The sequence below is a fragment of the Taudactylus pleione genome, unplaced genomic scaffold (assembly GCF_031769625.1).
Source record: "Taudactylus pleione unplaced genomic scaffold, aTauple2 ptg000366l, whole genome shotgun sequence".
Classification (NCBI taxonomy): domain Eukaryota; kingdom Metazoa; phylum Chordata; class Amphibia; order Anura; family Myobatrachidae; genus Taudactylus; species Taudactylus pleione.
The window spans coordinates 10972475-10998081 of NW_028284767.1; the positions used below are offsets into that span (position 1 = coordinate 10972475).

At 43.6% G+C, this 25607-nt stretch overlaps 1 protein-coding gene across 1 annotated transcript in view; it reads right to left on the minus strand.

Moving 5' to 3' along the window:
- Positions 1 to 24483, minus strand: part of IFT46 (intraflagellar transport 46) — a 37291-nt gene extending 12808 nt beyond the window's left edge. Inside the window, exons 1-5 of the mRNA XM_088444501.1 lie at positions 24313 to 24483; positions 21205 to 21329; positions 10913 to 10979; positions 10634 to 10694; positions 8335 to 8420 (exon numbers count right to left, since the gene is read on the minus strand). Coding sequence (XP_088300627.1) covers positions 8335 to 8420; positions 10634 to 10694; positions 10913 to 10979; positions 21205 to 21329; positions 24313 to 24357 — 384 coding nt within the window. The 5' untranslated portion in view covers positions 24358 to 24483. The remainder of the gene's footprint in view (positions 1 to 8334; positions 8421 to 10633; positions 10695 to 10912; positions 10980 to 21204; positions 21330 to 24312) is intronic.
- Between the last annotated feature and the right edge of the window lie 1124 nt (positions 24484 to 25607).

A 25607-nucleotide genomic window follows, 5' to 3' on the forward strand; every position in this document is an offset into this window, starting at 1 on the left:
ATATCATCTCTATGCAGATGATACTCAAATTTGCCTTTCCACTCCTGAGCTCCTTACCCGTATCTCCAACTGTCTCTCTGCTGTCTCTTCATGGATGTCCCAGCGCTTTCTTAAACTTAACATGTCTAAGACTGAGCTGATCATCTTCCCACCCTCTTCCACTACATCACTTTCCATAATTTCATTATCTATTGATGGCACAACTATCTCCTCTAGCCCCAAAGTGCGCTGTCTTGGAGTTATCCTAGACTCCGCCCTCTCCTTTAAACCGCACATTCAGCACCTCTCGCAGTCCTGCCATTTTCACCTAAAAAATATCTTCAGGATTAGACCCTTCCTCACCCACTAAAACCCTCATCCACTCACTGGTCATATCCAGATTGGACTACTGTAACCTTCTCCTAGCTGCTGCTCGGCTCATCTTCCTCTCCAGACGTTCTACATCTGCTTCCCCTCTCCTTCAAGCCCTGCACTGGCTCCCCTTCCCCTTCAGATGCCAATTCAAGGTTCTTACATTCGCCTACAAAGCCCTCACCAAATCCTCTCCTGCATACATTTCTGACCTTCTCTCCCTTCACACTCCCGCCCACCCACTTCGCTCAACTAATGCATGCCGCCTCTCTTGCCAACTGATTACTTCCTCCCACTCCCGCATCCGAGATTTTGCCCGTGCTGCTCCCTACCTTTGGAATGCTCTCCCTCTCCCCATCAGACTCTCCACCTCTCTACAAATCTTCAAACGGGCTCTCAAGACCCACTACTTCATCATGGCCTTCCAGCACTCATCCTAACCCACATCATGCTCTTTCCTTCCTATCTTCCCCTTCTGTGTCACGCCTGTCTGTCTGCCCCTCCCTTTAGAATGTAAGCTCTCATGAGCAGGGACCTCTTCCCTCATGTGGTTCTCTTTACATTTTCTTCTACTCTCTACTCCCCATAGGGCACCTAACACGTGACTGCCAACTCCCGGCAGCTTATTGCGAGTGCTTTAATCACTATTTCAGCAATGTATATAAGTTGTGTCCTTGTCCTGCACTGTAATGTACTGTAAGTTACTTGTTTCTTGTTCACCTATTAGTTTTATGTACTATGTAAGGCGCTGCGGAACACTTGTGGCTCCATATAAATAAAGGATAATAATAATAATAATCTATCAGACAACCACAGAACTAGTAGTGGCGTGAGCAAATTGGAAGATCTCATGCCACTGCTTCTCTTAATGGTTCAGGCCCATTTCCCTGTTCCAAGCTAGAGATGATTATCTCAGTTTTGCAAATGTTGAGATTGAGGTATCGTTAGGACATCCAGCTGGAGAGATAAGATAAGCAGTTGGATATGCGGCTAAGAATCAGTGTCCAGGGGAGGAAAGGTAGTTTTGGGTGTTGAGTGCATAGAGGTGGTCATGGAAAACCAGAGAGTGTATGTGTTCACTAAGAGAGGTGTAAATAGAAAACAGCAAAGGGTGACAACAGAGCTTTGCTGGAACCCAACCAATAGTGGAATAGGAGGGCAACGTGAGACAGGTATAGACAAGTGAGGAGCGATCCGAGAGGTAGTAGGCAAAGCAAGAGAGGACAATGCTGTGAGGACCAAGAAAATGAATAGATTCAAAAAGAAGAAAGTGATCGAAAGTGTTGCAGACCTCAAGGATAATGAGGTGACCCTTCGACATGAAGTAGATCATTGGTCACTGTTTCAGTGGAGTGAAAATGAAGCCAAAATGCAGAGGGTCAAGAGAGATGGTCAGGCATTCGTGGAGAGGCCTTTCTAGAAGTTTGGAAGCAAAAGGGGAGCAAGAAAATAGTGTGATAGATGGAGAGAGGTTTAGGAACAAGAGATGGTTTCTTATGAAAAGGAGATGAGAGTATGTTTAAAGGTAAAAGCAAAGATGGAGAGGGATGGTTTGATATGAACTAGGGACCGGCAAGCATTTCAGGAAAGGGACTGAAGAAGTTGGGAGGAAACAGGGTTGAGAGGGCAGGTTGAGTGAGAAGAGGAAGAGAGAATATGTTACAGGAGAACTGCAAGATGTGTAAAGGAGATGATAGGTGGGAGGATGAAGATAGAACAACAATTTCAGAATGAATGGTGTCAATTTTGCCTTTGAAGTAAGTGGCAAGTGGTGAAAGAAGATTGAGTGGGTTGTGGGGGTGCAGAGAAGTAGGTGACTGTGGCTAAGAAGCAGCAGGGTTTTAAACAGGGTAGAGATTCGGTATCTGAAGTAGGTTGGGCAAGAGAGAGGATAGCATAATAGAAAAACAGGACAAATGTGAAGAGGATTTAGGGGCTGATTCATCAAGGATCGCAATTGCAAAGCTGCACGCAATTACATCCTTGCTATTATGCAAATACAACAGGTGTATGAAACCCCCTGCTGCATTTGCGATCCAAGCCCTGCGACGGTGGTAGATGGTCGCGATGGTGGATGGCGCTGGGCCGCCAGCCAGCTGAGTAAGCCTCAGCTTACTCAGGCTGGCCGGCTTGCGAGCCCAGGACACTGCTTCAGTCGATGCAGTCCCTGGGCTTGCCACTCCCAAAAAACGGGGCGGACACAGTTTCCGGGAATACCGGCCGCCCTCGCACCGCACCTTAAATGCCACTGCCTGTCAATCAGGCAGAGGCATAGAAGGATAGAAGGGTCTGCGTGCGACTATGCAGAACCCATTTTGCACACCCATGCACACTCGCAGAATGGGCCCTGCTGAATCAGGCCCTTAGTCCACATCAGAATGGAATTTCCCTCTTTGGTGTTTGGCAGAGCAGGAGTACTTTCATAGGTTGTGAATCAGTAAGCAGGGTTAGAGTTTGGAATGCAGAGACAATGTAAGATGGCTTGGACTTTATGGTCATGGGTTGCAGAGAGTATTGACTTAAAGAGAGTCATTAGCATTAGGGGACAGTACAGGAAAGAAATAGGTGTAGTTCAGGAGAAGCAGAGAAGAGGATTAGGACAGGACCATTGAAGCATCTAGGTGTGCAGCAGGTAAGGTAAAAGGAAAGGAGATTGTGGTCTGAGAAAAAGAAAGCTTATTGGAGAAGTTAGAACTATTCCAAAGGAGGGAGAAAACAAGGTTGAGGGAGTGCCGGCACAATGGGTGGGTGATGATGTCCATTTTAAGAGGTAATAAGAGCATTTGTGAATGAGGAGTTTGGAGACAGCAAATGGTTTGCGTACAACTCAGATTTGAAGATCTGCGCATGCACAGCATGTGTACAGCTCATGTGTTGATCTGCGAGCTTGCTCACGGTGCCCTTACGCATCAGCCTAACTGACAGGCTGCAGCCGTTTTGCGGCGGAGTTGGGGTGGGGTCAGGCAGCGTCCCAGAACACTTTGGAATGTCGCCCCCATTTTCTGGACGTCCTTGTACACCGCTCACTGGCTTCAAACTGCGTGAAAACACCAGCCATCCTGAGTAACCTGAAGGTCTCAGAAGAACAATGTTCACGCAGAGCGATCCGATGCTGTGTCTTCGGGTGCAGCAGCAGATCACAGAAGCCGGCAGACGACTCCTGTGGCATTAGCATATAATTGCACAGCCACTGCGTACAAAGTCGCAGCGGCTTTTTAATAGCGTGCAACTCTGAATCAGGCCCTTAAACTGTAAATGAAATAGAATATTGCCTAGTTCACTAAGAGAACCAAAGTCCTTAGGTAAGGTATTGGTTTACTCAGTTTTTGTGTAAGGAGTGGGGTAATTACAGCAAGTCAAATAGCACTTTAACGCATTTCGAGGGATGACTACCTGCTTCATCTGAAATGCGAGCTGTGTTGGAATGTGGCGAAGATCAAAGGATATCTAGCAAGAGGTAGCTTCCACATTTATGTCCTTGTTTTCAGGAAACCTAGGATATAGAGTCCGTGTGCATGCTGCAAATGGCATTCAAACTGGTGTTCCCTACTGCAAACTATATACTGTAGGAATTAGAAGTCCCAATATATATTATATTCAATAAAATGATCACTTTTTTATGCATGGTACAATTTGTGGTGTCGTTTTTGAGAGGGCTGGAGGACCTAGATGGATTCTTGTGGAACCAACAACTATGTTTAGGAAAAGTCGTGTGGCCTTTTGGCTTTCATTTGCCTGCAGATTTCAGAACTTCCTCTCTCAGACTGGAGTGGAAGAAGGCCAGGTCCATGAATGAAGCTTTGGTCAACACTAAAGCTCAGTACACACTAGGTCAACAAATCGGCCGTTCGGCTGATCCCCCGACCTATCTGACGATTGGTAAGTATATACACACTTACCAATTTGTCTGCCGATGTGCTGGGCGTGACAGCTCAAATGGGTGGGCATTTAAATCGCCCGCCCAGTTGAACCGTCAATCACCGCCGGGTCCCTTTCACATATATCGCCCATCTGCTGTGCTGCACAGCAGATCAGATATGTTTCTGAACGACATCGTTCACAGACATCTGCTGTACACACCCAGCGATGCACTGTAGATATATCGCCCGTTCAATGGAACGGGCGATATATCTATCAGTGTGTACCCAGCTCAAGGAAAAAGACCCCACAGCCTTGTAGTGAATGATACTTTGCCCCTAAGGAACTACAGGACCCTGGACATCAAATTATGATTAAAAATAAGAGTTCTGGTAGACTTACCTTCGCCAACTCTTTTTCTTCGAGATCCATAGGGTCCACAGGAGTTACCTTGGGTTATTAGGTTGGAGTGATCCAGGCACCAAATAGTCAAGCTGTGCATCCCAGAATGCCCTGGTCCTCCTCCCTATATACCCCGGCCACAGGCAAGTCAGTTTTGTAACAAGCCCAAGGCAGGAGAAGGAAGGACAATGTACACCAGAGATACTCAAAAAAGAAGAGGGAATCAGTGAACCCCAGAAAAAAAAATTACCCCATTGAGGCCAGGTGCGTCAGGGTGGGAGCCCTGTGGACCTCGAAGAAAAAAAAAAAAAAAAGTTAACAAAAAGGTAAGTCTACCATAACTCTTATTTTCTTCTTCACAATCCATAGGGTCCACAGGAATTACCTTGGGAATGTCCTAAATCAGTTCCCTTAAGGGTGGGGACGCTCCTGATCAGAAAGGAGAATCCACGCCCAAAGGAAGCATCCTGAGAGGCAAAAGTATCAAAAGCATAAAACTTGACAAATGTGTGGACAGAAGACCAAGTGGCTGCCTTGCACAATTGGTCAGTAGAGGCGCCTTGTCTAAATGCCCATGATGGTCCCATAGACCAAATAGAATGTGCTGTCACCCTGTTTAGAACATGGAGATCAGTCTGCTTATATGCCTGAGAGATAGTCATACGAAGCCATCCAGCCAGAGTCTGTCTGTTAGCTGGCCAGCCTCGCTTGTGAAAGCCATAGAAAACATAAAGAGTATCTAATTTTCTAAAGGAGTTGGTACGATCCACGTAGAAATGGAGGGCACAAACCACGGTGCCACCAGAGGGACAAAAAGGTGGTTGAAGGTGGAGAACCCCATGCAAAAAAGATGGCACAAACCACATCCAGGGAGGCTTCGCCTGCAGAAAGGTCTGAAGACTGGTAGTATCCAGTTTTCATTTGAATGAAGAGATATTGTGCTTCCATAGGAAGATAACTTGACCATGTACGAAGGACTGCTCTATCCTGGTGAAAAATCAAAAATGGGGAGCAACATGAGAGCGCCGCCAAATCAGAGCGACTGCGAGCTGAAGAGACAGCGAGGAGAAAAATTGTCTATGACAAATGCCATGGTGCCACCGGAGGGACAAAGGTTAGTTGAAGATGGAGAACCCCATGCAAAAAGGTTTTAATATCCGGCAGGGGAGCAATCCTATGCTGGAACCAAACTGGCAGCGTCGACACCTGAACTCTCAGGGTGGCCAGGCGGACCCAGAGGTCTAACCCCACCTGGAGAAAAATAAGAACCCGGGAAACCCTAAAAACCGTAGGGTCACATTTTCTGTGGGAACACCATTGAAAAAAAGAATGCCAAACTCTGTAATAAATGTGGGCAGAGGAAGGCTTTAGTGCCCTAAGCATATTCTGTATTACATAGCTATTGAAACCTCTGGCCCTTCAGATGGAAGACTCAAGAGCCACGTCGTCAAAGACAGACGAGGTATGTCCGGATCCGGCCGTAGAGGAAGTGGAAACAGAGTGTCTATTGATAGACTCCGTAAGTCGGTGAACCAATGGCGCCTGGGCCAAGCAGGAGCCATTAGTATTACTGTACCACCTTCCTGCTTGAATTTTCTGGAGTACCCTTAGGAGGAGGGAGATCGGAGGAAAGAGGTACGCTAGTTTGAAGTCCCACTTCACTGCCAGAGCGTCCACAAAGTTGGCTAAGGGATCTCTGGTCCTGGCCCCGTACCTGGGGGGACCTTGTGGTTGTGACTTGAAGCCATGAGGTCTACTTCTGATAGTCCCCATTTGTCCCCCAAGAGCTGAAAGACATCCAGGTGGAGAGCCTATTATCCGGCGTGTATATCCTGGCGACTTAGGAAGTCTGCTTCCCAGTTGAGGACTCCTGGAATGAATACTGTCGAGATTGCTGGAAGATTACATTTTGCCGAGACCAGAATTTTTTTCACTTTCCTTATGGCTGCCTGACTTTGCGTGCCTCCCTGATGGTTGAGGTAGGCTACTGCGGTCGCGTTGTCGGACTTGATATGGACCGGCCTGCCTTGAAGTAGGTCTTGTGCTAGATTGAGCACCTTGTATACTGCACGAAATTCCAGGATGTTTATGGACAGGTGACTTTCCTGGGTTGTCCATCTTCCCTGAAAAAGTATGATGACCTGTCACTGCGCCCCATCCGCGGAGGCTAGCATCCGTTGTGAGGAGCACCCAATCTGGTATCCAGAAGGGGCGACCCTTGTTCAGATGAGAGGTTTTCAGCCACCATGAGAGGGAAAGCCGAACCTCCGGCGAGAGACGTATAGTCTGTGACCGTATTAACGGATACTGCCCATTCCACCATGAGAGAATCAGTTGTTGCAGTGGCCTGGAGTGGAACTGAGCATATTCCACCATGTTAAAAGGTGGATATATTGGCCCCCAGAACCTGCATCACTGAGTGGATAGATACCCTCTGATTGCAGAGAAATCTGCGCACTCGCAATTGGAAGGCCACGTGGCAGTCCATACCTCCAACGCTGGAGGTATGGACTGCCACGTGGTTCCCCGCGAGTAGGGAACCACCTTACCTGCAACCCCGCGTCTTCCGGATGCAGTCCTGGGCCCAGCGTCATCGCTAGTCAAAACTCTGCTGGCACCTGCCGAAATCACCAGTTCCCTAACTGGTGTTGCGGTGCCGACGGGGGTAGACGGAGCAGCAGCACGGGCATCCATTAGGACGCCTAGCGTGGCTTGCTCTGAGAAAAAAATAAAATAAAGCTTGGGACTGCCTGAGCAGTCCTCCTGTCTAAAAAGGTGCATCTGAATTCTGAACACCAAACGGAACAACTGACTGACTTGCCTGGGGGCAGGGTATAGGGAGGAGGACCAGGGCATTCTAGGATGCACAGCTTGACAGTTTGGTGCCTAGATCACTCCAACCTAATACCCCACGGTAATTCCTGTGGACCCTATGGATCCTGAAGAAGAAAGAGACCTAAACGGTGTCGAACCCATAATGTTACTGCACTTCGGGCTTTAAAAAGAAATAAATTATTGGGGGAAAACTTCAGTCTGCATAGAGGCCTTTGTTAAACAATCCAAAAGGAAAGGAATTGTATTTAAAAAGGGGGAATTAAGGCATTTACAGATTAGGCGATAAACAGAATAGTAACATTTTAAATACTAAAGTGCTTCGATATGACTGCATAAAGAATTCAGCAACACATAAGAGGAAAGTGCCGATTATTTAGCCACCAGACCAAGCAGCAGGACTGCAATCTTTGGGGGTCAATCCCATTCCGTGCGAAGGGTGCGCTGTGCCGTTGCAACGGTGTTAAAACGCCGGCAATGGACCGGCACATCGCACCCTTCGCAGTACGACTGGACCCTGAATTCGCTAAACTTTGTTCGCTTCCCTATGGGGCTGCGAGTAAAATTTGTCGAATCCAGGCTGCCGTAAATTGCTGCCTCTGCCGCGATGACTCGCACCGGCGAGATCATCGCGGGTAATAGGATTGACCCCTTTATCTGGTCTTTCTATTCCATTTCCAGACTCACTGATAACATTGGCTAATGTTCTATCCTGCAGATTAAACAGTGCTTTGATCTGGTAGGATGGAGTCAAACACAGTAAATTTAGTCAATACCAAAATGTATTCACAAATGACCAAATTGGCCAACTGAATATGCATGCGTGTGGCTAGCTTTATCTGTCATATCATTACTGTATTTCAGAAATTACTAGCACATGTAAGTACTGACCTGAGAGTTTTTAAACTCTGAGAAGAGGGAGAAAAGAACGTGTAAGGACTGTACCCGGCTCTTGTGAACAGGAATATCCAGAATACCTTAAAAGCGAAGAAAATGTATTTATTTAAGTCATTTAATGAAAGTGTCAAACAGCCATTGTTATTTCTAGAAAGTTTATCTCATCATATGGCGAAACATGTAGGGGACGATTCAATTGTTTTATTAGCCACACTAATTAATGGGCGTCCAATGCAGCAATTCAATTGTTCTTGGGCGCACATTAATTATTGTGCTGGTCACATCCAATTAGACCGGGTTTAGCCGCGTAAAACGGCTAAACCCATCTAAAGTCCTAGTTGGATGCCCAAACCACGGGTACATTTCAGCTTGTCACCGCAGGAGGCTGCAAGCAGAAATGCCGGCGGCTATAGCATACACAGCAAAAACTTAATTGCTCCATTTGCCATCACTGACCACCGGAATTGAATTCTCCCCTTAATCTTCTAAACTGCATTAAAAGGTAAATGTTTCTACAGTGTATAATAGCCTCTGAAAACTGCTTTCTATGTACGCACACAGATAAACAAGTGTTGCATATCAAATTTATCAGCACAGTCTGCTGGTGCATCAATTAGAGGCGAAAAATCTGAAAAGTTTAGCCTGTCCGACTTTCCACCTCCTTCGTCTGTTTCAGAGGCAAAAACTTTCCGTACGCGTCCCTGCTTTTCACCCTATTCAATTTCAAAACAGGTGAAAACGGAAACCAGCGAATGCAGAACAGGCGGAAAGTACTGTCAGATTGGGGAAATCAGTCTGTACCCCCAAAAAAGATGCACTAACATAGGGAATCAATGTAGTGTAGATGTGTACCAATAGCCCTAATTAAAGTGTTTGGGGTACTTAAGTAGTTTAAAGTGCTTCTTATTAGCATCTTTGTGAAAGTGGTGAAGAATGGTATAAAGCAGTATTTTTGGGTGAAAATAAGTAGTCCAGTCAAATTTGAAAATGGGTGCAAGCATATATGTGTCTAAAGTGTACTTTCAAAAAATATCAAAAACGCACATGCCACATGTACCTGTAATTTCCACAACATCTGACCCATCCTTGCAGAAGTCCATTTCGCTAGTTTTTACTTTTTCACCCCCAAAACAAAAGTAAATTTTTTGGGGTGTTCTGAGGTATTTTTTTAATTTTATTTTGTTGCTGATTTGTCCTTTGGGAGACTGTCCAAGGGTTCTGAGTCATTTCCCCAAGCTTGCACCCCAAAATAACGATTTTGCACTTTTTTTTCACCTGCTATTCATAGGAGATACTTTTCCGCCTATTACAATGCATTGACTTTCCGCTTTGGCGAAATCGTTGTGGAATTGAATATGGAGATACTTTGAAAACAGGCGGAAAGGCCGAATTCGTGGAAACTTATCTCCAAACAGCACTTTTTGCCTCTAATTGAATCCGGACCTTATACACATTTTGCCAAAAATGATGCCCAGCGGTAGCAGAGTCTCACGTGACCAGGAGCGCAGAGGGGCTGTTTGCACTACTGCAGCAAAGACGAGTGAGGACACATCTCTGTATTGGCACTATCATGATTCCTTCATGGGAGCACATACCAAGATGTTAGCCGACCACTGTCCAGAGTAGGGGCAAAAAGAGGAATTGTTTTTGTAAGCACCATAAAATAAATTCCTTTGAGTCCATCTGGGGGACACTGCAAACTGTGGACTTCCTACTTTCGAGGAGTGGTGCCAGTACAGCCACTCAACCAAGCTTCAAGAGCCATCCTGCTTCTCTGACCCATTGAGGTAAGGTCCCCCTCATTACCAGTACTTCCAGGACCCACAGCTTCATTATTCAGCTGCCACAGCTACAGCGGTGGCCGAGGGGCATAACATTGCACTTAGGCTTTGGATCTCTCTGGGGCCATTCCCAGACACCACAGCCTTTTGCTGGCTCCTGATTAGTTTAGTTTAATTTTCAGGCTGTTTTTATGGCGGCCACCATCTTGGCCTCTTCCACCGGTTTCCCTAAGCTGTTCAGGTACCAAGATCCAGAATATAAAGTTACATTAACTGGCCAAGTTGGTATAAACATGGCTGACACGCAGATATGTCCTCTTTCATGATCGGCTCCCTGCCCAGCTATGAAGCTAAAGTGAACATTATGACAAACTAACAACGATTTCAAATCAGTAAGAGAAAAACATAAATGACATTTAACCATAGAATTTCACACTGGATTTAAAAGCATGAAACATGAAAAAGGTCTAACAATGTCTTAACCACTAATCTCAGTGTGCATGTTAACTTACCACATACTATATCAATATAGGTGGGTAGGTCACAGTCCAGCTCAGCTGTTGGCAGACCAATCTGGTGACAGGAAATTATAAAGACAATTTAGCAGAGATGTTAATGCCAACATAAAAAACTTTTCCCCTCTGGTAGGGAAGATGTGGGCCTGCGAAGAGGCGGTGTGACCAAGATGATACGATCCTCAGAAAAATTTAGGGAAGTTCCGGGAGAGTACACAAGTACTGTACACATGTCAAATAAGTGTCAGAACTGCAGTCTAACATTAGTAAACTCACCTTTCCAAGGAGTTCCTCAAATTCTGGTGGCCACTCCTGCATCAGGGTTTCAACCTCAGGCATGGATCTAGAGAGAAATTATTTGCCCTCACATGAAACAGATATACAGAAGATTGAGGATATGGTGTACATTGCTTTATACACATTTGTCCCCACTCGTCTTTGCTTCAGTTGCACCTCCTGGCGCATCTGGTCCTCTGAGACTCTGCTAGCGCTAGGCGTCTTTTTTCCCAAAATGCGTCCAGGTCACAATGTGATGTGACTAGGACGCACCAGGAGACTGCTGATTAATTTGATATGTGACACTTGTATATCTGTGTGCGACAGTCTCCCAATCAGCATGTGAAGTGCTATGATGTAACGGCCGCAGCTTTTACCACACAGAGTTCCTTTTTCAGTCTCAGTCGCACACAGATATACAAGTGTCACATATCAAATTAATCAACATAGTCTCATGGTGCTTCCTAGTCATATCACACTGTGACTTAGACACATTTTCAGCAAAAAAAAGATACCCAACGCTAGCAGAGTAGCATGGGACTTGGCGGCTCATTCACACCAGGCATATCAGCCTTCATAGCGTATTGCGGCTAAATGAGCAGTCTGAGTTATTTAAAAGTGGGACAATTTATTGGCTCACAAAAATGAGGTCACAAGTGGGTGGTTACTTGGGTGCTGGCTGGAGACGACATTGCTTTAATCATGGCTGACGAGTTACTACTGTGTAGCCCGGCGTTGTTCTAGTTAGTGTTTTTTTGTCGTTTCACACAGCAAATGAGAGCTTGATACAGCTGCTTCAACTGTGTTACATTATCCTCCTCAGCCCTGACAGCTAGCAGTGAGCGCACCCCCTCTTCACTTCAGTGAGCCATGCTGTCTACCTTGCCGCCTGCTGAGGATGTCATCTGCCAGCGACCCAGACAGCCAACCAGCTCCTTTCAGCGTGACCTGGGTCTAATAGCCTGGGTAACAACATTCACACTATAAAACCTGGGTCGACCCCGGCAATTTCCCAGGTCTACCCTTATGTATGAAAGGGGTATAACATTTTTCCAAAAGTTAAGACTTTTCATATCCTATGCAGCCCTCTAAAAAGCCATATCCATGTAGCGCTGCAATCACAAACTTATATTTGAATCTCCATGGAATAAACTACTTCTAGTTTCTAGAGGGCGACTGCTGGGAGCAAATATGCTGCCCTTTATGACTCTTCAGGCGACTTCATGCAGTGTCAGTGATTACATTACTGCCTGTACAGGCATTTATATTGCCTATAAAAACTCAGGCTCTCTTGAAAATCCTCATACATATTCTACAACATTTGCTTTAGTTTAGTGCAGTGGTTCTCAAACTCAGGGCCCGATTCAGACCCGCTCGCAAGCCTGAGCACTCGCAAGCGGGTCGATGTTGCCCAAGTGCGCAGGGAGGGAGCCGGCTCCGTCGTGCGCATGCGCGAGACCCGAATAACGACGGCCAAGCCTTCCTTATGGGTCTCGCACCAAAGGGGGCGTGCTGTCGATGGTGATTGACAGCACGCTCCCTTTGGTGGGCGTGGCTGCCCAGACAGAGGCGTTCCCATGGGAACGCCTACCGTCTAGGGCCGGCCCCACTGACATCACTAGTGATGTCAGTGGGAGTGCTTTTGGCTCTGATAGAGCCAAAAGCACTCCAGGGCTTGAGGCAGCGAGACACTACCGCAGAGTCCCATCGCAAGCCCGATGGTCGCGATGGTCTTGATCATCGCGACCATCATTTTGGCCGCTCGCTATAGCTGTGGGTGGTCACCCACAGCTATGCGAGCGGCCAGGAGGCCGCTCCAAAAAGGAGCAGGGATGGCCCTGATTCAGAGCAAGCGCTCTGTCAGAGCGTCCGGCTCTGAATCAGGGCCTCAGTCTTCAGGACCCCACACAATTCACATTTTCCAGGTCACCCAGCAGGAGCACAGATAGAGTCATAACTCACCTACACATTTTAAAAGATTCACATGGTGGAGCTAATTATTTCAATTGTGATTCTGTGAGGAGACCTGGAAAACATGCACTGTTTGAAGTCCTGAAGACAGAATTTGAGAATCTGTGGTTTAGTGAATCAACACTTTCCTGTAGTACCCAAACCTGATTGAATTAAGCAGTGAAGGTGGATTAATCTGGTCCAATGAATTACATAAGTTAATAACTAATACGGCTTTTATACCTAAATTCCGGGTCTGACCCGAAGGTTGGAACAGGGTTCAAATCTGGATCAGACCCGGAATTTCCCCGGCGCTGACCCAGGATATTCCTGAGTTGGCGGCATTCACACCGGAGCCGGCTCTGAACAGACCCGGCTTTTCCGGCATTGAAGTGGACGCTTGGAGATGACGTCATCTCCAAGCGCCACTCAAGCCGGCCAATTGGCAGGCATGTGGCACGATCCAGGTCATCTTGACTCGGATCACGCAGTTTACACTGCAGGGTTTCACAGGTTATTCCCGTGTAAAACCTTACAAGTTACCTGGGTTGGATTGCTGGGTCACTCCACCCGGGAATCCAACCCTGTCCCCTTTTACACCAAGGAGCTACCCGGGTTAACCCTGCAATAACCTGGGTTTTAGCTCTGGTGTAAAAGGGGTATAATTGACCTAACTGCACTTTAACTAGGTACACACTAAACGATTGTGTACCCTGCGAGGTCACGATTCCAGCGCGGACAGGCCAACATATCTGGCAGTCTGTACACACTGGGCGATTCAGTGCCCGACCTCTCGATAGCCCCCCACAGACACACACAGCGCTACATGGGATTGTCAGCAGCAATGCATGATCTTACTGCATGTACAAAATTATCAGACGATGAGCTGACGACCCCGCGGGAGAGCGCACTACACAATGTAGTGCATACACACTACACTTTTTTAAAACAATGTCATGCCGATGTGTCGGAATTGGCCAAATCATTAGAAAGATCATGTAGTATGTGTGGGGGCTTTAGTCATCAGCTCAACCAATCAGCCTCTTGACCCAGTGATGCCCCGCCATTTGCCAAGCTAGGTCTCAGACTCTGGTGATATGGCAGCAGCTGCTGGCTGCTTCATTATGGCCTGCCTGAACATAATAGGCAGAGACGTTATAAAGCCCACATTTTTCAACTGTTCTAGTTGTGGGATGTAAAACGGCAATAATATTAAATGCAAAACCAGGAGTGTTTTGCATTTCATACTATTAATATTTTTAATATTGCAGATAGAAAACTCTGTATTGCTGATGTGATTAGGTTGGATAAGTAAACTTGAACTTTCGCTAATACAAAAGGAACTCGTTTTTTGTGATTGCAATGCTGCATAGATATGGTTTGTGTGAGGGGCACCACAGGATAGAAAAAGCCTTACATTTTAGGAGAATGTGGACATGATTTCAATAATGTGTAGTGAAGAATTTTAAGAAAAATTTCCAGTTTCGAGTTAAACAGAAAGGTTTGATGCATGCATGGGAGTGATGAGAATTACATTAGGCATCTAAAGGTGCCAGGGCTAGAAAACAAACTTCATAAGTTGTAACTAAATATTCAGATTTTAAAAGTTTTTATTTTCTTTTTTTTTTAGATTGAGTAAATTTTTATTGGTTTATAGATATACATCAACAAATAACCAAACAAAATAAATAATAAAAAAAAAATAATAATATATATATATATATATAATAATATACATTATATATATATAATAACATACATTATATATATATATATATATATATATATATATACACACATATATATATATATATATATATATACACACACACACACACACACACACACACACACACACACACGCATACATACATACATACATATGCACACATATACCCATAATCAAATAACAGTATCTGGAATATAAAACCTAGATCTACAAACTGCATCCCAGGCCCATTGCTTATAAAAAATATAATATTAATCTGTATACCAAAACAATAAACATAGAGAAAAAATAAAAGAAATTATATATAGATATATATATATATATATACACACACACACATATATATACACACATATACATACATATACACACACATAAACACATATATATATATATATATAAAAAAAATATATATATATATATATATATATATATATACACCACACTATACAAATATTGGAGTATTGTTAAAAATAACACCTGAAAAATAGGCAAAATTAACTAGATCCCAATAAATTCTGCTCTCAACTTATCACACGGCACATTACCTCCAACAAAGTAACAATCTACCTCACTATCCTAACAATAATATACCGGTCAATCATTAGGCAGTGCACGGGCATAACAGGATTTAAGCCAACTGCTCCAGATACGTTCATACTTCTTCTCAGCTTTGCGACAAATAAACACATGTTTTTCATGTTCAACAGTGGTACGGACCAAGGACAGCCAAGCATTATAATCTGGTCCTGTAGGAGCCATCCACGACCGAGCCACACATACCTTAGCTAGTGTACACATATTGACAATGTATTGCTTAAGATATCTGTCCACTACCCCATCGTCCATAGAGCCTAAACAGCACATCAATGGTGTAGCTAAAGTGGGAGCAATACCTGTATTGGACAAAACTCTCAGAACCTTATTCCAAAAAATGCTAACCACCGGACAATCCCATAGAAGGTGCCAGAAAGTACCGCTACTAATTTTACACTTAGGGCATATGTCAGATGCTCTCCCCCCAAATTTTAGCAAACGAACAGGAGTTAAATAGGTACGGTGTAGAATAAACAGTTGAATCTGTTGAAATCTTATAGAAGTCGTGGAAATACGAGGAGCTTCTAGAGCATTATCCCAGTCCGTATCACTTATAAGGCCAATATCTCTCTCCCACTTTGATCTAAGATGTGGTAAACTATCCTTATGATAAGAAGACAATATATAGGAGTATAAGTAAGAAAGCGTCTTCCGGGGACCTAAAGATAAAAGGAATGACTTCAATGGGGATATTTGAATTAGAGGAGGGCCATCTGAAAATTGAGCTGAGAGAGCATGCCGTAATTGTAAATATCTATAGAAATATGATTGAGGGAGATGATGAGCTTCTTGGAGTTGTGCAAAAGATTTAAGAATTGAAGTGTCATATAAATGACCCAGTGTAGTTACACCATTAGAACCCCATGTCACCTCAAGCTGTAAAGAGGCCAGTTCAGGTAATATACGATAACTGCATAGAGAAGTGTCTGGATCTAATCCCGTAAACTGTAGAATACTAGATACCAATTTCCATATCTTAATAGCTTGCATCAACAGGGGAGGGCCTTTCTGTATAATTCTACCCGTATAATTCTAGGCCTGTAATGGTGTAAAGTTAGGGAAAATCTGAGAAACCAACAAAACGTGCAGGGCATTAGGGGAGTCATCTTGAAGCCATAACCGTATATGTGCCATCTGCGCCGCATAATAATAAAATTTGAAATTTGGAAGAGCCAAACCTCCCCCAGACCTAGATCGGGTCAGAGCTGCCAATTGAATACGTGGTCGACGATTCACCCAGACCAATGAAGAAAGAAGACTATTCAAACGCCTAAACAATGTATCTGTAATAAAAACAGGAGAATGCTGCAAAACGTACACAAATTTTGGCTGTACTACCATCTTGATTAAGTTAATTCTACCAGTAACGGTAAGAGGGAGCCGGCGCCAGGACTGAAGTTTGCCCTTTAAGTAGACAAAAAGGGGCTCAACATTCAATACTATATAGTCCTTTGGGGAATTAGTTATCCAGATACCTAAATATTTACATTTATTTACCCAACAGAGAGGGAGAGTGATAATGGGAACAGTCGGATACAACCCCCTAAGAGGAAGGATAGATGATTTGTCCCAGTTTATCTTAAGACCAGAAAAAATTCCAAATTGTTCTATGACTTGAAGAACCACAGGCATAGCTGTTACATAGTCAGACAAAAAGAGTAATAAATCATCTGTATATAAGGAAACTTTGTCCATTCTATTACCCAATTGTAGACCTATAATATCAGGGTGAGAACGTATAATACAGGCTAACGGCTCAATAGCCAATGCAAACAGGGTTGGGGACAAGGGGCAACCCTGTCTTGTGCCCCGAGACAGGGGGAAGGATGGGGAGATAAACCCATTCACTGACACCCTGGCAGTAGGGTTCGCATACATTAGCTTTACCCATTTCAAAAACACCGGCCCAAACCCAAAACATAACATGACCTCCCACAGAAAGGGCCACTCCACAGAGTCAAATGCTTTTGCAGCATCTAATGACACAATAACAGAGGACGATTCCTCGCCATGGGAGGCCTGTAAGTGAGTGTGCAGCCTTCTAATGTTCTCCGACGTCGACTTGCCTGGCATAAATCCTGATTGGTCTGGGTGAATAATCGAAGTAATAACAGTGTTTAGCCGAATAGAAAGGATCTTAGCCAAAATTTTGGCATCTGTGGGATTTAGAGAAATTGGCCTATAGGAATCAGGGTATCTAGGGTCCTTCCCGGGTTTAGGGAGCACAACAATTATGGCTTCAGACATAGATGGAGAGAACAAATTTTCTTCATAGAGCCCATTAAACAGATCTAAAAGTCTTGGAACAAAGATACAAGCATGTTTTTTATATATCTCTATGGGAATCCCATCAGATCCGGGTGCCTTGTTACCGGGAAAGGAACTAATCGCAGCATCTACCTCCTCCATGGTCAACGGGGCATCTAAATATGCCCGAGCCTCGGATGACAATTTTGGAAGCCTAGCAGAAGCAACATATAATGACAAAGCATTCACGTCCTCAGTCAACTGTGTTTGATATAAGATTTTATAAAATAAACTAAAAACCTCTGCAATATCTTGTGTAGATGTGACCATAGAGCCCTCAGGCCCAATTAGTTCCGAGACAACAGCAGAAGGACGATCAGCATGAACCAAGTGTGCCAGAAAACTACCAGTTCTGTCAGCCTGCATATAATATAAATGAGAACGGAATAACAGTCTACAGTTCATTCTGTCAAATGATCAGTCCACTCTGTCTGTGCAGTCAACCATTTTAAACGTGAAGATTCCAACTTGTCCCCCAAGTAATCCAACTCAAGATTTCTACAGGCCATCTCCAAAACACGTTCTTTTTCCCTATAAAATGTTTTTAATTCTGCTACCCTTTTGATCAGAGACCCACGTAAATAGGCCTTGAAGGCGTCCCAAACATTAGCTACAGAGGCAGATCCCACATTGTCAGTGAAAATCCCACATAACTTCCAGCTCCGAACCTGTACCCATTTGAAGAAGCCAAGAGGGGTGTAGTTTCCATAAACGGAGACCTCTAGGACTACACATATTCAATTCTACCAGAAGTGGGGAGTGATCTGAGATTCCTCTGGCTTTATATTCAATGTTAGTTATATTAGGTACAATAGATGGGGACACCAGGGCCAAATCCAATCTAGAGAAAGAGTGATGCGTGGAAGAAAAACAGGAGAACTGTTGTACTCCAGGCTGTTTAACTCGCCACGCATCAACCCATCCCAAGTCAGTTACAAACTTAGCAAAGCCCTCACCACCTTTAGAAAGAGAACTTGAAGACTCACGCCACTTATCCATAGACTGGTCCATTATATTATTGAAGTCTCCCAAACAGAGCACTGGCGTATCTGGAGAACGGGCCACAAATTCAGCAGCTTTTTTTAAAACATCATACGAAAAAGGAGGGGGGGATGTACACTGCTAACAATAAAATGGGCTTAGAATACAGTACACAATCCAGAAACACATCTGCCATAAGGGTCAGTTTGGACCGCAGTAAAAGAAAAAGGGACAGATTTATTAATAAGAATGGAGACACCCCTGGACGATGAAGTATGTGAGGAGTGATAAGCCCATCCCACCCATGGTCTTTTTAGAGCTAGTACCTTACTCCCGACCAAATGCGTCTCCATTAGACAAGAAATATCAGGGCCATATTGCTTAATCATTTTAAAGACCAAAGAGCACTTTAAACGATCATTAACCCCCCGGACATTCCATGTTAAAAGTTTCATCATTGTAATACATTAAACTATAAAGCATAATTGAAGTTACCTTAAAAATAGTGTGATAAAGAAAAAAGAAAAAAAAACATTTGTAAGAAAAAAACTGGACTACCCATCCAAAGCCACCCCCCACCCTGTATACCCACCCGAACTTAGCCATACTTAAACCCAAAACTAAACTAAACTACACTAAAACCCACAGGATACAACTACTCGATCCTTATAGGTGTAAAAGGCACTGGAATAAAAATAACCACCAATGCAACGGAACTCTCCGGCCATATTTTGACCGAAATATCAACATAAACAACAAATAGAAATATACCCAGTAAGGGGAGCGGGACATAAAACAATATCCAACCAATATCACAACATAAATATTATTCTAGAAATATAAATATTGGAATATCAGAAAAAGGCCTATTTAATGTCGTAATGACACTAGCAATTTCTGGCCATAAACAAATATAATCAGCAAATGCAATCAGTACAGTCATTCCGGTGCCATTTGCCTGTTCCCAGGAGATCTCCGGTCCAGCCACGCCGCAGCCTCCCGTGGTGTAGAGAAAAATTTTGACTCTCCATCCGCAACTTAGATGGAAAAATCATAGCGTACTGAAGATTTAAATCCCGGAGACGACGCTTTATTGGAAGGAATTTAGCTCTGTCTTTTTGGACATCCATTGCGAAATCAGGAAACATAGAAATTTTTACACCGTTGCGTTCCAGTGGCCCTTTAACTCGAGCCAATCGAAGCACAGTATCACGATCCTGGTAATGAAGAAATTTGGCTATAAATGTGCGCGGTGGAGCGCCAGGCGGCAGGGGACGGGTAGGGATCCGATGCGCTCTCTCCACAGCAAATTGGTTAGTAAATGAGTCTCTGCCATATGTATCCTCCAACTACTTCTCAAGGAATGTTTCAGGTGAAAACCCCTCCTCTCTTTCCGGGAGACCAACGAACCGCACGTTATTGCGGCACAGTCTGCCCTCCATATCGGAAATTTTATGCTGCATTGCGGACATTTGGGATGTCGGGGAGGCCACTTGAGTCTGTAGTGGGGTCTGGGAATCTTCCAGATTAGATAGACGTGTTTCTGCCTCCCCGACTCTTTCGCGGACCTGCTGGAGACCTTGATGAAGAGAAGATATATCGGATTGAACTTTCTCAATCTTATCTGCCAATTTAGTCTCGCAGGAGGTAACTGCTTCCAGCACTTGTTGCAGCGTAACTTCTGGTGATGAATCTGACCCAGATGCAGCAGGGGGAGGTGGGGTCACAGACTTGGATGTACCCTGGGGATCGCAACACACTGGGGGTAAGGAGTGGAGGAACGGGCAAAGCGTTCCAGTTTTGCAGCAGCAGCATGACCTGTTTTCCCCATAGTATTAATATAATGTAGGAGAATAATGTAGGAGACAAGTTATAATATATAAATGCACAGGTAGTGACACAGCAGCAGCAACAGGCAGAGATTCCTCCAAACTTAGAAATCACTCACAGAGAAAGAAGTGTTGCTGAGTCCCACAGTTGCAGAGCTGACAGTTCTCCACACAGAGCAGGGAGAAATAGTGATGTCTGGCAGAACTCCTGCAGTATCAGACTCAGAGATAACCTCCCTGACTCTGACTCTAAACACAAGCCAGGCAGGAGAAGCAGACCAGAAGCTCCCAGCAAAGCCCCCTTGTCAGGCACAGACAGGCTGCGTAATACAGAAGCCAACAGGAGAGGAGAGGCCTGGGTGCAGCTCTGGAATCACAAGATCTAAAGACAGGCAGGCCCAGGGAATGAAATGGAGGTCTTCAAGAGCCACTCTCCTCACTCCACACAGCTCCAACCAAGTCAGCAGGTTCCTGGCAAGGTATGTGAGAGACAGCAGGGTAGTAATGTTGATATAGGGGTCTCAGGAGGGTTAAGCAGGATTATCAGCCGGAGAGCTCAGAGTCCCTGTGTCCTACACTATTCCTGCCGTGGCCACGCCCCCAAAAGTTTTTATTTTCATTGTACAATTTAAACTTGCAAAGAATGACATATTATATAGATAAGATTTTGAGTGAGAATTAAAATAATCACTTATTGTTTAATGTATGCACAGGTACAGTAAGCTGCAATACGATTGCTTTAATACAGTAAAAATTATCAAACCAGGACATTTCTGAACAAGCTTTTGGATCAGAGCGAATTGTGAAGTTCTAAACGTGAAAACCAAAATATCTTACTAAGTAATCACAAAACAAATACAAATCGTGGAGTTTGGTCACATTAAGGGAACAAGCCCTACCTGGTATAGTGAACAGTGGCAGGAGGTTTTGAACGGTGCAATTCACTGATACTATCTATCCAAGTATCAATGGCTTTATGGTTCTTCTCTGCATTCTCCAAGCTCTTCACTTTTATTTGTTGCTGCTATGGAGAGAAATACATGACGTATCCAGACACCATTCAGAATTGCACTTCCCTTCCACACCCCTGACTGTAATGTCCCTCGGTGTAGCTGTAGCTCTCACTATAGTTCTTTACTTTTTACATGTTATAAATGCAAAGAAAAAAGTATATTTGCGCTGATAAGATGCCATTAATTTATAAAAGTAGAGTAGAATAATCAGGGGGTCTGATGTTCAATAAAATATTATATATATATATATATATATATATATATATATATATATATATATAGCGTTCCCGCTAGGCTGTTTTAGCGGGGCGTGGCGCCCTGCCCTCTTTCTGGAAGGCAAAAAGTGCCCTGCCCTCCAGAAGGAGGGCAAAAAGCGCCCTGCCCTAACAGTCTGCGGGAACCGCCGTGTCCCGCGGGTGAAGAAATGTGCGGTGACCGCCGGAAAGAGACAGGACCACACCCAGGCTTATCAGTTAATAAGCACCTGGAAAAAGAAAAAAGTTTGTCTTACATTTGAAAAACAGGGTGCCCTAGGTATGTGACCACACCATCTACATAAAAAATATCATACAAACTCGGTACTCATATGCTTTTCAAACTGCAACTCCTTTGAACATAGGGAATGTTGGTTCCAAAATATTGCAATAATTTGTTAAGCTGGCCACCGCTTCACGGTCATTGCAGTTTGAAAAGCATGCGAGCACCGGGTTTGTATGATATTTTTTATGTAGATGGTGTGGTCACATACCAAGGGCACCCCAGATGGTTGAGTGCCGTGGATTGAGCCTGTCATATATATATATATATATATATATATATATATATATATATATATACACACACACACACACACACACACACACACAGGTACATATATATATACATACGTACGTACATACACACATGAAGAAACTGGCGGCACTGAGTCTGTTAAAATGTATTTCTTTAATCCAACGGCGTTATATGACTAGTTTATGGATGTAGCTAATATTATGTTCTATAACAACTTGGCTGAATGAGGATAATTAAAACATAGGGTAAAGGAGTTATAGTAAGCGGGCCTTTTATGGAAGAATATATGCTTGTAATTATAAGAGAAAGAGCTCAAGCAGCGCTGTGTATTAGTGTTGTGACTTATGTATTTGATGTGTGTCTGTAATTGTATATTAAAGAAGATGTATTGTTGTTTGTTTTTAAATTGCAACGGCAACAAAGGGGAGATCGTAGCTGTGGTCACGGCGATGCGCCTCAGCTACCATGGGGTGTTGTGCCGGTGAGTGTCGGGAGGCCGCGCGGCTCAGGTGAGTAACATCCCGGTCTTGATTATAGAGCCTGTTGGGTATATTTAGATGCAATGTGTTCATTGCCTACAGTATGTATCCTTGATAACGGGCACCCGCCCGAAACGCTGTTGGATTAAAGAAATACATTTTAACAGACGCTGAGAGCCGCCAGTTTCTTCTTGTCTATGTATTGGAATAGCCCTGCTCCTAGGAGGGCACCAGCGCAAGTAGCTTCATTATCAACGAGAGTGAGTGCCGGGACATTGTTGGACATTATATATTATAAAAATAAAAAGCACTAATCCACGGCACTCACCATTCCTAGATTTGGGGTGCAACATGGTATGTGACCACATTGTTTAAATAGAAAGCACAGGGGCTATGCACTCACCATAATAACTAATAATAATAAACATAATAAACAGTGGGGTTTTGGTTCATGAATTGATCAATGCATTTAAGCTTGCAGCCCCCGTCACGGGATCCCACTTTACTGCAAGTCCCTACTCTATTGCTCAGAATTATAGCATGGAGATAGCCATCACATTAGTGTTAAACTCAGGGTATGATATCAAGATTTAAAGCTCACAGCAACTTTGCTTTTAAATGTGAGACAGGTACCAACAGATACTGCATATAAAGATACATAAAACTAATTGATAAACAATAGTGATCACAATGACTCCATGGAGATCTCCAAGTCTAACCTATAAATGACACTGCTATTAAAAAGGACTCAGGCCATATATTCATAAAATATCGCTCCTGGTTTTAAGCCACAAATCAGATGCAAATTGAAAAATGAAAACTTGTATAGTCACCACTCTCCACCAATGTTAGTAGTCAGCACTCAGTATGCTGTGCGGGATTAGGCAGTCCTGAATATCTCCCGTGCTGTAAAGAGTGGTGCAGCGGCGGCGCTTGCACGCCGCCCGTATATGTCCACCTATGGGGGTCAGCCTGGGCCACAAATGCAGACGATAGAATTGGACGTCAGTAGCCTCTATATTCCAGATGATATGGAGGATTCCCCAAGTGGACAGCAACAACAATGGAAAGTGTATGGCAACCAGTCCCAGCAATGGCGAAGGGGTGGATGCACTAAGATAACGATTGTCCAGACGTGCATTCACATAGGGCTTTGGATCCTCTAACCGGTTTCACTCCTGTATAGAGGAAGCTTTTTTCAAAGAAACACTTGGGGAACATGTGTTACATGTTCAAATATAAATGTTTGCAATATGACTAGTCATATCCTAGTCTGAATAAATATATATTGCATATAGAATATATCATTAAATATATATATTTTATTTTTTTTATTCAACATCAGACCCCCTGATTATTCTATTCTACTTTATAAATTAATGGTGTTGTATCAGCGCAAATAGACTTTTTTCTTTGCATGTCTTTGTTACACCATAGTATGTGATGGTGTAGGTGTGTATTCACAAGCACACATGTCATTTTGCTGCTATTACCAAAAATATTTGGTAATTTGACTGCAAGATTATAGAGATATATATGTATATATATCTTTTTATTCATTATCGCCTAATCTCGTTTTTGTAATTTTTACATGTTATTTATGTTTAATTTTTGGCAACAGTTCACTGTTTTAGGGGAAAAAAAAATCTTCCTCCCATCCCCTTTGCTGTGTCAGACTATGCTCAACAAATCACCATCAGACTAGCCACATTCAGTCATTTACCGAAACACTGTGCTGCTTGGAATTTTCCGATAGCCAGAGTGCCATAACTGTAGGGTCAGACTGCTTTGTTGATGGTTCATCAAGGGTTAGAAGGCCAAGATTATCTGACTTGCCATCAGGTCGAGGAACCTACAGGGGGAGATAGATGTCAGCTTTTCACATGAATGGCATTTTCTTTACAATCCTTGACTAGAAAAATGGAAATCTACAATAGCCAATGCTACTAAAACCTTCATACTGTATGTTCCCGAGATTTCTATGTATGAAGTCACCAAGGTATTTAGGAGTAATACTGTATTCATAGCTGTTTTAACACCAACTGATCAAAAACAAATTAAAAATCCATCTAACACACTCTCAATTTTCAGTTTGTCGAGATCTCTTGACATTCAATCCAAAACTCATTTGTACAAGATAGGGAAATAAATAACAAGTCAATAGAGACACTTCTTACTGTACTTGGAACCAGAAACAAGTTCTTATTGCCGTGCAGTAGGAGCGCAATATAGGACTCAAAATTCCAGCCCATAGAACGCATTTGGATCACATATCCTGTGGATCGGTTAAGGTTAGTTTGTGATATGAATATAAATCGAGACATAGTTTTAATTAGCGGTGACAGTCGCGGACGTGAGCTATATGTCCCACTGACAATATCACTGGACTCTGATTTTTCTTTGCAGCAGAGCACATCGCAACTCATCAGCATGACCCTGCCTGAACAAGTATCTGGTGAAGCACTGAACGGACAGGATTGCAACCTACAGGTGTCCGTGACTTTGATATACGATTCATATTCCGTTAATTTGGTATGCAGATACACCTTATAAATTGATGTGACCCAAGAGATTATTTTATATGTTGGGAATTTTCAATGTTGACGTAGTTGCATACCCTTTTAAACAAGGTATTATGATAGTTTGTTTCCTCTTTCCCTATCCTGCATATGCGGTTTGGACTGAAGACCAGGGAGACAAAGTGCTGAAGAAAAAGCATTGCATCTTGGGGCTGGGCTGATATTGCCTGGTATCACTTACTTTCTGTAAGCATTTTATCAATATAGGGATCATGTGGTTTCCTGGGGACAGTTGAATACTAAATTGGATCTGGACCTCACTATTTATCTGCCCTATGTTGATTATATTCTCTAATCTGAGTTTTTTTAGTGACTTTCTAAAAAGAAGCAACCATCACAAAAAGTTTCACAAGATTATATGAACCGGAGTGCAAGGTAATATCACTCTTATACCCCTTTCACACTACTAGCAATAACCCGGGTTACTGTGCAGTGTGGA